Source organism: Larus michahellis, chromosome 4 (genome assembly GCF_964199755.1).
Source record: "Larus michahellis chromosome 4, bLarMic1.1, whole genome shotgun sequence".
In the NCBI taxonomy this organism is placed as follows: Eukaryota; Metazoa; Chordata; class Aves; order Charadriiformes; family Laridae; genus Larus; species Larus michahellis.
Window position 1 is genome coordinate 47,998,397 of NC_133899.1, and position 12,318 is coordinate 48,010,714.

The window sequence follows — 12,318 nt, forward strand, 5'->3', positions numbered from 1 at the left end:
TTAGTAAAACTAGTGCCATTCTGTTGTTACTCCTGGCTACTGTGATGGCTTAGATTCAAGTGCAACTAAACTCAGCATGAACAAAGGGAAGAAGATGGGTTTGAGAACTTTTATTTTCAGGGGAGAACACTTTCCTTTTGTCAAGTTGTAAGGATATAACTGTTATACTTCAGGATCTGCTTTGCTTATGTTCTTAAGACGTGGAGCATTGTAGCAAAAAGGAGAGCAAGCAATGTAAACACTTCCTCTATTGCCCATGTTTTTCGATGGTTTTTCGCATCCACTTTTTCAGGCGGAATACATGGGTATAAAATCCATATTTGCCATCTCGGTCGCAGCCTTCTCCCCATGAAACTATTCCCACTTGATACCAACGGTTGTCATCTGGGTTCTAAAGCAAAGAAAAATGGGATTGGCACAAAGAGCAAGAGACTTTCAGATCTAAGCTTTGTATGCACCCCGGCCTGTTTAGTGATGGATACTGCTTTGGAATTTAGACAGGCATCTACTGGCATAGCTTGTTGGGGTAATTTTGTCTCTGCGCTTAAACCATAAAGTGAGAATTGGCCATCATTCAAGTATTCTGCAGATGATCTTTGTATGTGCTGAGCACTCAGTACAGAAATGGGGCTGGATGACTGCAGGATTCATCTCAGTTGCTCAGTTTGGGCATGAGATGGGTTTACTTCAGCCACTCAGCTCTCTTCAGTCTCCATTTCTGCAGCTGTTTTTAAGACTACTATGAAAGTTCAGCATAGCACAAACCTAGCTCCATATGGTTTATGCGCTTGAACGTGTTGAACATACCTTCATTACAAAAGGTCCCCCACTGTCCCCTTCACAAGCATCTCCTCTCTTTGAGTCTTCTGGACTGTAACCTATAGACAAGAACAAAGTCAGACATCTGACTGTAGAGGGAGTGGCTGGTGTTGGCCATGTTTTCCTTGAAGTATTGTTGCATAAACTTTTGGAGAGCCATGAGATTGCTTACAGCTTCTGCCAACTATTTGGCTTTAAATTTAGAGAACTGTTTTGTATTTTATATTATATGTAAAACAGCTAACTCTGCTTCTGTCTTTGCAATGTTCTTGAATCCACCGTGTTCTTCCACCCTCTGTGCTCTCATTCCTGTTTTCTTTCATCAGAATTGCTGTTAGTGTCAGCTGCCACTGTGTTCACAGCTGTAGCTTGAGCTTCCATGCCTTTCTGTTCTCTTAGAAACTTCTCTGTGTGTAATATTCCATCTACCCTGTTCTTGCATTCTATTTACTATAGAGACATATTGCTGTCCTCACTTTCACCTTCCTGTCATTCTGCAGGCTCTGCTCTTTCTGTCCCGCGATTGACAGACTGTCTTCCTACAGTCTCACTACGAAGAAGAAAGGAATTTCACTTTAATTCCTGATGAATAGACAGTATCTTCCCATCCTCCCATCACCCGTGTCTCCCCTTTTCTGCTATATGTCTGCATCTCAGCTATTTTTCAAGACGGTGTCTTGAAAAAGAAACCATAAGAACACTGTGGTGTCAGTATAGTCATGTAATTGGCTTCCATCCTAACTCAAGCAATCGTATACATAATTAGATGCCAGCAGCACAAACTCAGTCAAAAATCCTTGGGAGATTTGCTTGTAGGAACTGATAAAGTCTGCACAAATTAGGAATACAGCAGAAAGTATTAAACTGGTACATAAATTCATAGTCTCTTTGTATCCTGAATTCTGTGTTCACTTCTCTTTCAGAAGAGATTTTGGAAGGTATAGCAAGGATTATCAGAAGTACAGAATGCCTTCTATATTAGGAAAGATTAAATAAGTGCTTCTCAGCTTGGAAGAGAAATGACAGAGCTGTAAAGGGTCCATAAACCAGCATATGACATGCAGAAGGAATATTTTTTTTTTTTAAGCTATGAGTATAGATTTGTACTTCTTCAAATTTTTTAGACAGGAAATTTAACAGAACATAAGGAATTAACGTTTTTCACCCATACCTAACTGATCCGTAGAGCCTGTTGCCTCAGAAGTTGTAGGCATAAGTATGAATAGGCTCCAAAAGGTCAAGACAAGCTAGTAGAGAAGAAGTCTACTGAGTAGGATAACTGGTGTGCAGCCTTTAATTTAGGAAGTCACTGAACTGTTCCACATACTGGTGAAAAGATAATTTTATATATGTTCAGTTCTCATACAGCTGTTGCTGATGCCTAGCAGAGTGGTGCCGTTAGGCTAGTTAGCCTGACACAGCATAGTGTTACAAACTTGATTCATAGCTTTAAGTTCTCCAGCCTTCATGTTTTCTGAGAGATGGAAAAGTTCTTATTGTAGGAAAATTATTCTTTATGGAGGGCATTTGCAAATTTATCAGAAAGTAACCTTTCTGCTGAGACCCACTAGGAGCTCAGGGCCCTTGTCTTCTGTGGCAAGTTGGCTGTGTGTCTCCAGTACTACTTACCTGCACAGAACATGTTGTCAGTGACTTTAATTTTGGTGGATGCCTTGCAGATGTCCTGGTCTACAATTGGCACGTTGAGCTGTTGCAGAACTGTGGGGAGGTTGCTTGGGCTAGTGGCCCATGTTTCTTTCAAGTTTCCCCAACCAGTTACCCGCCCTTTGAAACCTGCCAGCATCAGCCTGTGGAAGGAAGCATGAGTATAATCAAATGGGTTGTAACAGCTTTCTCCTGCCTAAAGTACCCTAAATAAGGTGTCTTTTTGAAGGCCCAAAGGAAGCTTTTGTTAGCCTGTATCTTTAGGACTGTGGGACAGTCTCCTCACCTCTGCACAACCTCTTTGGTAGGCAGGCAGACAGGATGGATGTAGTCACTGAAGATGACAGGTCTCTTCAAGTGCATGAGTGCAATGTCTCGGTCCATGTTCTCTTTCCAGTTGTACTTGGGATGGATGATAATTTTATCCAACAGAGCAATCTTCTCTTTATTCTTTTCATATCTGAAATAATCATGAAGGAAAGAACTCGCTGTACAGTAGCAACTGAGTTCTGGCATTCACGATGCTCTCAGGTGCTTTGTACCCTCTGAGACAATACTGTCTTTACACTGGGGCACTCCTTTAGACTTTCCAAACTTCTGCCCTCCCTTTCACTTTAGGATTGGTAAGAGCAGCAACTGACAGCCCCATTAGATCCTATTATTGAGAGGCATGTGACATTGGCTATGTATGTTTCCTTGGAGACTGGATGATAGCCCAATCTCAGTGTATTTCATTACTCCAACAGCAAAGCTATTTCACTGTCACTTCATCCAGGCTCTTACTTTGCCCTTATGTGCTTGCCAATCCGCACCAAGATGTCACTTGTAGTTAAGTTCTTGTCCCAGGGTGGATAATAAAGACAATGAGCAGCAGTCAAGACCCATCTGTCACTGATGAGGCTGGCACCACACAGCAGCTCTTGAGGACTCTTTTTGTAGAGCATCACCTGCCTGAAAGACAAGGAGGGAGGAAGACAGCAGGACTAAAGATGGTTGGCTGAATGTGTCTTGGTGTCATGCAGAAAGAGCAGAATTTGCAGTAAGAACAACGTTGTACTATACAAAGACAACTGCACAGGTGGCTAGCAAAAGTCTTCCCTGGGCATGTTATGTTCTATGTAGTAGGTCGTTTACCCTATTTCCTTCACCTGGAGTGGTTTCTCATCCTCTCTGCTCCAGCAAAGCCGGAATGAGGGCGAGACAGAGACTCTTGCTTTCCCAGACAGTTTTGTACTTGGTGGAGGAGGAGAGTTTCTTTCCAGCTTTTAGTGCTGTCCTGTCAACCACTTGGGAGAAGCTTTGATTGAAAGCTATGATGCCTGTGTGCTGCCTGACATGGGGTTAGCTCTTTTACTTCCCCCTTCTTGAACTGAGGAGAAGGGAGGCACAATTCCCCATGAAGGACTATACAAATGAAATGCTTACCAGGGAGAGCTGCCCACTTCTGCATCATCCCCATGCACAACTCTGCCTCCCATGTAGGACTCCAGCAGCTCCTTCTCACTTTTGTCTGTTACCTTTTTCTTCTCAAATAAAGGACGAGTGCCGCAGTCTGAAAAAATAGGCAAAATGTCTGCAGTCAGCATGCTAAGCTGGAAGAGCCTAGGAAGGAAGTGCTTACTAGCTCCACGATCATAACGGGAGATTGACTTCTGAGGGTCCTTCAAGGAATTTAAATTTTGACATCATTTGGCAAGCTGGTGTTTCTGAGGAGTAGTGAGTGCCTTGTGGGAAGAAGCTGCAGCCTTTCTACAAAGTGCGATGCTGTATCTAGAGTTGTTGCTCACCTGCTTCGCCTGAACCAAAAGTTTTGTCATCAAAGAAGGTTTTGAACTCTTGAGGAAGGGTAGTACGTCCTGATATTCCCTCCACCCTTTCATTCTCATCCTCTAGCGAGCTGTCTGAGGGAGACAGAAAGACAAATGTGGTAAAAGGCCTAGCTGTAATTTCCATAATTATCAGCAACGTGGATGTTGCTTTCCATATGCAGTGGGTCTGATGAAGGAATGATGTTTTAAAACCACTGTTCTTTTTAATGCTCCTTGTCCATCATTGTGAGTTTTCAGGGAGAACACCTGAGAGATGTCACAGCTCTATATGTGTATGGCAGGTTAGTACGTGTGCTATTTGGACAAACAGGACTACCACACACATGGCGTGCATGCTTCCTTGTCTATGCCTCCCAGGCCAAGCCCTTCACCCTAGTCACGTGTACTGGTTTGGTTTGCCACTGCCTCACAAGTGTGCCTACCCAAACCAATGCAGGCTTCTCACCGCAGTAGTGCAGATCACAATATTCAAAGTTGGGTGGTTCATCTGTGACACACCAGACACCCTCATCATCTCCGTCAGGATTCCGACAGTAGTTCTCCAGCAGCTTCACCTCTGGGTCAATGTGTTTTCCGTGGAGCACCTCTTTTGCTTTCTCAGAGTTCCATGGCAGGCACTTGGCTCCAGACACAGTGACTGAGAGGGTCCCAGTGTAAAGCATGCCTTTTTCTTCTTCACAAGGCTCCACTGGGGCTGGTGGTATGGCCCGTGGAGTAAATTCAACTGTTGTCCTTTCTTCACCTGGAAAAACAGAAAGCTGTGACTTAAGCCAAAGCCATAGCTTTGCACTCAAAAGTGCTGTTAGCAAATAGTATTGGAGCCCCTTTACTAAAGCCCAGAGTTCCATGGGGCACCCTATTATGTTCGGGAGCTCCCACCATGCTCCCATGCATTTTGTGGCCCTCTACAATATTGCAGTGTCAGAGGTGGTTGTTTACAGGAGATGAGGTGAGGCTGGCACTACTCATCACACTTCTCTTGACCACTTGGATGTGAGGGACAGTATTGTGTTCCTTTCTGGGGTATCATCTCAAGGGCTGGGTAGGTACCTCGAGCATCATAATGCTGCTGTGTTAGAGCCTCCAATGCCTTTCTCTAAAATGCGTTAGCGACCGTATTTGGGGGAGCCTTTTATCATGATATGCTACTAAAATAGCAAATTTAACTTTTGCCAATGTTTCTATATCTGATGATAAGAGAAAAAAAATTCCTGCCAGAATCTCCACACTTTTTCTTGCAAGTGTCTTAATTGCTGCAAGCTTTAAGCAGCGTTTCCTGAGTGAGTGGGCACCAGATAATCTGTTCTGTGGCAGTTGTTTGGCCTCGAGCTGCTGCCTTCTTGTGCACTGGGGAAACCCCCGTGGGAAGAGGGAGAGACCCCCTGTTTGACTACTTACCCTGGGGCCAAACAGCCACTGAGCAACTAGTGTTCCCTTTAATTGGGTGAGGCTGCTTCTGTGTGAGACTGACTCAGGTCAATGTCATTGCAAAGGACCTGTGCACAAAACCAAGGCTTTTCTAGTCCTGCCTTATCTATGCATGTGTAAGTGTAACAGTAGGCTGCTGTAGGTCAGGAACTAGCTGGTGAACAGAGATGGTACGGCAGAGCAATACCGATCTCTCCGGTTTGCCATATTGCAGACCAAGACAACATTAATATTTTTGAAAGCTTGAGAACACTATTTATCAAAATAGTGGCTGACCCCTCTGACTTTCATTTGTAAGAGTCATTGTCTCTAGTCTCTGCTTTTGGAAGAGAAACTTCTGCTGTGAGAAGGTTCTCTGCTTTCTACTAGTTCTTCTGGACAAGCTCCAGGGGATACAGCTCTGTGTTATGGAGAAGTGGGAAGGTATAAGTGCAGGGGGATGGTTCTCCATCCTGTCAAGCGCAATGATGAGAGGAGGGCATCTTCTCTTTTCTTGAGATTGTGGGTATTAAACTGCACCCTTCCATATGAATGAACATTAAGGCAGCGTTCAAGCACAAGTTGTAGTGGTTTTGTCCTAAGGGTGGGAATTCAGACAAAAAAACCCACTATGACTCATTGCGGTCACAAATTAAAGGCACCTGAGTCAGTATTTTGGGGTGCTCCTGGCTGGTGCAACTGTAGATTGTAGATTCTAGGGTACTGCTGATACCGGATTAATCCGGATCTAGATTAGCATAGTCTAGAGAAAACAGTACATCAGAGGAATTTAGCCAAGGCAGATGTATAGGCAACTCAATGACTTTTCCTCCTCAGCTCCTTTACCCTTTAAGAGATGGCTCCTCTGCTCCAACTGGCTTCTGTGCGTGTAAGGTCCCTCCCTCCTAACCCTCTCCCCTTCCTTGACACATTTAGTATCAGTCTCAGTGCAGCGTTCCCTGCCAGTGAAGGGCTTGCTGGGGTGTAGCGCTGAGGCATACCACACACTGGGATGGGGCACTCCTCCCGTTCCACCGTTGGGTCGCGGGTGTAGCACCATGGGCCTTCTGGGTTGTTGTCTGGGTTCCTGCAGTAGTTCTCCACAAGGGTGGGATAAATGGTGGCATTAAATCTGTGAGAAAAAGCTGGTTAGGCTAGGAAGGAAGGACACGGTGGAAAACCCTTTAGGGCTATGCGGGAGATGAACTTACTTAGGTATATGGGGATATTTGCTTGTCCACACTTGACATTCAATCCCTGATTTCGTGTAGCTAATTGGTCCCCGATAGTTCTGGCCCATCCCAAAAGAGCAGTTACCTGTCAAAATCCCAATATGGTGTAAGCCAGGGCCTGGGGAAATGGATGTTGCATTTTTCAAGGTCGGAGGTACCATCCCACTACTCCCTTTAACTTTTGCTGCATGTGTGAGCCTGCACAAGCGCAGGCATTCTCTTCACGGGGTTGGAAGAGCACACAGCTTAAGCTGAGGAAGCTTGCCCTGAGGCTCTCTGCTTTCTTTGGCTGCAGGTCCAGCGCTTCCGAGAGGCTGGGCTCAGGGGACACCAGACTGTCACAAGAAGGATATCTACGCCATGGTTAGTAGGAAAATAAAGAAGAAAGGAATTTCAAGCTATTTTTCTTTCTAATCAGATGGCTTCATCAACTTTAGATTATTTTCTTTCCTTACAAACTCTGCAGGAAGCAAGTTCTTGGTACTCACTATATCTGGGAGATTGAGGTCAGCATGAATTTCTTACCTTCTAAACAATCATCCAGAACTGTCCTGGAGTTTCTTGGGCCCTGACATACTAGCAAAATAAGAAGAAAGAAACACGTTATATGAAAGGAATCCAAATAAGCATCATAGTTTGAACCAGTTTATCATCTATGGACAAAATACAAGTGCTTCGTCCTGGAAAGTGAGGTCTTGTAAGAAGGTAGGGAGCCATCTGTCTATGATGGGACAGTGCCTCCTAAGGGATAGCAGAACACCTGCAGGACTTGGAAGCAACTTACCTTGATATTTTGACCAAAATGCCTCCTGTTAAAAAAAAAAATAAAAAAAATTACATATTTAAAAGTAGAGACAAAGAACATCAGACCTTCCTTATCTGCTGCAATTCAACCCAGTAGGAGAATGCCCCATTACAACAGATGGAACAAACTAACCTATCTCTGTTGATATCAATTACTATGGAGTCCAACAAAGCAAAAAGTCTGATATAAAACCACATTCCCACTTATCACACTCAGGAATCAAGAGAGTACTGTTGTTTCTAAAATGACCAAAGATGCTTACAACCTTCATCAGCCTGCAGAGGAAGCAGAGCCTGTGCTGCAGTGCAGAAGTCCAAGGAGTTGAACCTAGAACTTTTAAGGCCACAGATCATACGTAGGTATTGCTCAGCGATTTGGATCTACATCTCTGCTGCACAGGCTGGCTGTGATGGCTTTAGAAATACTCCGCAGAGGTGGCATCTTGCTGGCTTAGACTCCTAACTGCTTATCTGTTTACTGTTGTGTTCTCGGGTGTGGAATTCAGTGTGGATACTGGCCGTGGGACTAGGATCAAATCCCAAAAGGATGCAGAACAAATTTAGCTGAGTGAGTCGGGAAGCCAGAAAAAGGGATAGACTGTGCAAAAGCTCAAAGGAGCTCGAGGCACCTGCCCACAGTGTTTGGTTACTAAGCCAACTCTTCTCTGAGCATCTGGGACTGTGGCAGTTCAAATGCGTGCAGCACCATGCTGAACTAGTGGCAGATACAATTCAGGACTGATGGGAATACTCTCTCTCCTTTTCAATTCATGCTTAAAATAGAGAGGCAGGGAAAAGAACCTAAGGTTTGAGCTGCATTCCCTGGAGTGGCTCCAGGAGGGATCCCTAAGAAAGCCTGAGCTCTCCCTGGGGCACGTGCGCATCAGCCTCATCTTTGGTTCGCAAAATTGAGTCCTACAAGCCCAGCCCCTGGCTGCGTGTGCAACCTGCTGGTCTTTCACTACAGGGGTTGGCTGAGGGAATGTTTCCTGGGAGCACCTGTACGCACCGTCTGATCAGTGGATTCAAGGGCTTCAAAAGCCTCCTCGTAATTGCATATCTCCTCCAGGCACTCTCGCTCCAGGTTTCCCTTAAGCATCTCTTCCAGAAATCCCTTGTTGGCACGTCGTGGGCGCTTGAGCAGTGACAGGGCCTGCCCCTTTTCCAGGAAAACTACCGAGTCAGAATACTGCCAGTCAAAGGGGTGCTCGCAGTGGGAGGGCCCCTTTGTCTCCCCTTGCAGTTTCCAAAAATCGCACACAGCTGATGTGATGATCCCCCAGCCCAGCCTCCCCCAGTGCACCATACAGAGAGGTGAAGCCCTGTCAGGCCTACACCCAATGAGCAGCGCAGGCTCTGTAATTCGTCCATCAGGGCTCACATCACTTAGGCAACAGAAGGGACAGGAATCCTCTGCCATCCTCGGCAAAGCTGCTCTGCTCATTTGCAATTAGGTAGAGGCTTGTTTGCTTGGAGCCTGCCACTGCTCCCTGCCAGCCACTGTATTTCTGTCTTGCCAACCTCAGACCACCACAATAGGCACAACTTGGTTCCATCTTCATGTTCAGAGACCCTGATTTGAGACCTGTAGACAGGTCTTCCCCCACACAGCAGTGGGTCAGAGAGGGTGTAACCTCATATTAAGAAAAGATAGATGAATTAGAGACTCTGATAAGAGAAAAGGAGCAGTGAGCAGGAAGGCACCATACTGCTTATGACCTAAAATTTAGACAGGGGACAGCTGGGGAGGCAACAGAGAATCGCAGCCTCCCAGGTCAACTGAGAAACTGTAGCCCAAAAAGGCCCACAGTTGTGTTACACATGGTCCTGGACTGAACCACCTTCCCCTTCCCCACCATTTCCCAGGTGACCCACAAAACCCACTGAGCTGTTGTCACCAGCTGCTGGATGTTGCTGCATCCTCCTGTGCAAGAAAGCCCTGTGTTCACTCCACTCTCAGCGCCCTTTCACTCCCAACCTCAAGCTTTTAGAAGCTCCTCCTGCCTTACTGAGAAAACCTGCCAGTGGCTTTACCCCTGGAAAGAAATAACCCCGTCTTTCTTCCTCCTGTCGCCCACTGATACCGTCCTTCTCCGTGTGCCATTGGGTCTTACCTCCGGCATGGCTCAGTGTGAGATGCAGAAGGCTGAAAAAGAGCAGGCCCCTCAGTACGCTGGTTTTGTTGTGCGCCATGCTGTACAGCCCTGGCTGCAGGGAAATGCAAAGGGAGCAGAATAAGTGGAGTCACAGCCCCGCTGGGTTAATATTGAACCAGAATGAAGAAACAGGACTCCAGAGGTCGTGGTGTGTCAGGGACAGTGGGACTGAGGCTCCTCTTATCCCTCCTCTCTTGGCATCTCTCCCTCCCCTCAGGGCATCTTCATTTTCTTATTTGCTGGAAGCCAAGCAAAATGTCTCTGGATCCCCATGGGACTAAAATTAGCATCCCATTTCATAACAGGGGAGATGGTATGAGGAGCGAGAGGACAAGCTTTTCACAGAGCACAGGGAGAACTCAGGCTGGCAGAGAAGTCCCTGCCAGCTGCTGGCCACCCCCAGCCAGAGCAGCTCACTCCTTTTTCCTCAGTGCTGCTCCGCTCCCGTGCAGCTCTTGGCACCCTCACTGCCGCCCCACCATGCTGGCTCGGGTCCCTGCCGCTGACTCTTCTTGGAGGCTGTACTCCAGTAGCCTCACACGCAGCAAGACTTAACCATTCACGGTCCTCTTTTTAGCTCCAAGCCCCCTTTGCTTTTTCCCCCTGAAGTCCAGTTGTCTTTTCTCCCTGCAGTTATCGGCAAGCTCAGCCCCAGCTATTTTGGCACCAGAACACACAGTTTAAGTCTCTCCCTTCTCCCTCGCCCTTGCCATGGAGCAGAAGGGGTGCCTGCGACAGCCCATGTGGAATTTAAATTTTCCTCCCAGTTAGGTCAGCATTGCCATTGGCAGTGCATACTTCCCACTGCATTATAATTCCCAGCGGAGCGGAGGAGGGTGAAGCGGCATGAAGTTTGGGCTACCCCTTTTATTCCCACACCAGTGGAATGAATTAAAGTACAGCCAAAAGAAAACAGAAGCTCTGATGATCAAGGAGCTAGCACATCCAAAACCAGCCAGGAAAACAAGGGCTTCCGGGAACAGGGAGGCAGAAATAGTTTGGATGTCATGACATCAGCTAATAAGTCAAGAACTGGGCTACCAGAGTTGGGAAAGCTCTAATGATTCTTACAGCGAACAGAAAAATTGGTACAGTGAGAAACGAGCAGAAAGCAGGGCAGGGTGGGGGTAGTCTCAGGAACCGCCACATGGCACGAAAGTGGTTGCTGCCAGCAGGGAGCATGGTTTGTGCTGTGCCTCCGTGCAGCAGATACATCTGTCATGTTTATCTCCATAGAAGGAGTGCAAATATTAGCATTAGGGTGGCTGAGGAACGACTCTGTGGCCACTGGTACAAAGAGCAGTTGCACAGTCTCCCTCCCTCGTCCTGTTCTCACCCACACACACCCCTGGATTTTGGAGATACACCTTTAGGACGGGCTGGGATGACCTGAGTGGAGATGACCTGGGTGGGGAAGTGTGTGTGCCCAGGATTAGGCAGGACCCTAGAAACACCCCGTGTTACTTAGCAGAGGGAAGCAACATTTGGGAGGAGCGCACAGGCAGGGACAGGAGGGAGGTGTCAGGGCACAAACAGGTTTTGGAAGAGCGATGAAATCAGAGCCACTGCTGTCCCACACAGCAGCCACCGCTGCTCCTCGCAGCCGTGGGAGGAGGCGCAAACAACCCCACGTTTATGTAAGCCCAGCTGGCAAGCAGAGGGCCTTGCTCAGCTGACAGGGAGAAGAGGATAGCAGCAAGGACAGTTTCTTTACTCTCTATATGATAATTTGGTTTTGGTCTCACATTGCAGGTGGGCCAAGTGACCTCAGGGCTGCTTTCACCAGGCATAATTGAGCAAGCCCATATGGATGGGAATGCAGGGAAGAAATAACACCGTAGGAAGACAAGGGCTTCCAGGAACAGATGGGTGAGGCTTTGAGCAACCTGGTCTAGTGGGAGGTGTCCCTGCCCGTGGCAGGGGGGTTGGAACTAGATGATATTTAAGGTCCCTTCCAACCCAAACCATTCTATGATTCTAAGACCACTCCCCCTCACTGGTTGTTGTGATGAGAGAGACAGATGCTGCTGTGTTTTATGGTGGTGTAATGCCCTTGTGCAAGTGTTCATTATGGATCCCAATAAGAAAGGCACCCAGACTCTGTAAAATATTAATTAAAATACCATTTGTTGGGGATAACATGAGAAGGCAAAAGGGGATAGCATTAGATAATCTTACGTCCCTTCAAATGCTGGGAACACCAAGTAGTACAGCATCACCCCGGGCCATGCTGCACAGATAGTGTCTGCGCTGAGGTTCACCAGCGTCGTCATCTTCTGGGTTTTTATAGGATTTTATCAGAAGTAAACAACTCTCATTTCTGCTGTCAACCAAAAGGACGTCCGCATAAGAATATGCTGCTTCACTCTAAGATAAAGACAAGGACATGGTGGTGGCATCATCACC

The 12,318-nt window shown here is 46.7% G+C and overlaps 1 protein-coding gene across 1 annotated transcript; it reads right to left on the bottom strand.

Annotated features, from left to right (window-relative positions):
- Positions 1–95: 95 nt before the first annotated feature.
- Positions 96–10,310, bottom strand: F2 (coagulation factor II, thrombin). The gene is made up of 14 exons (XM_074584464.1): positions 9,871–10,310; positions 8,766–8,929; positions 7,737–7,761; positions 7,478–7,528; positions 6,932–7,037; positions 6,722–6,852; positions 4,759–5,055; positions 4,272–4,385; positions 3,910–4,036; positions 3,268–3,435; positions 2,771–2,944; positions 2,449–2,627; positions 808–878; positions 96–391 (listed from the first exon to the last, which is right to left on the bottom strand). Exons 1-14 carry the CDS (start codon positions 9,947–9,949, stop codon positions 248–250), a joined length of 1,830 nt encoding a protein of 609 aa, XP_074440565.1. The 5' UTR covers positions 9,950–10,310; the 3' UTR covers positions 96–247.
- Positions 10,311–12,318: the final 2,008 nt, after the last annotated feature.

Coding starts and splice junctions, on each gene's coding strand:
- F2 (XM_074584464.1), bottom strand. CDS start 9,949: ATGGCGCACAACAAAACCAGCGTACTGAGGGGCCTGCTCTTTTTCAGC. Junction 7,038..7,477: donor TCTGGATGATTGTTTAGAAG/GTAAGAAATTCA, acceptor GGATTTTGACAG/GTAACTGCTCTTTTGGGATG. Junction 6,853..6,931: donor AAATATCCCCATATACCTAA/GTAAGTTCATCT, acceptor TTTTTCTCACAG/ATTTAATGCCACCATTTATC.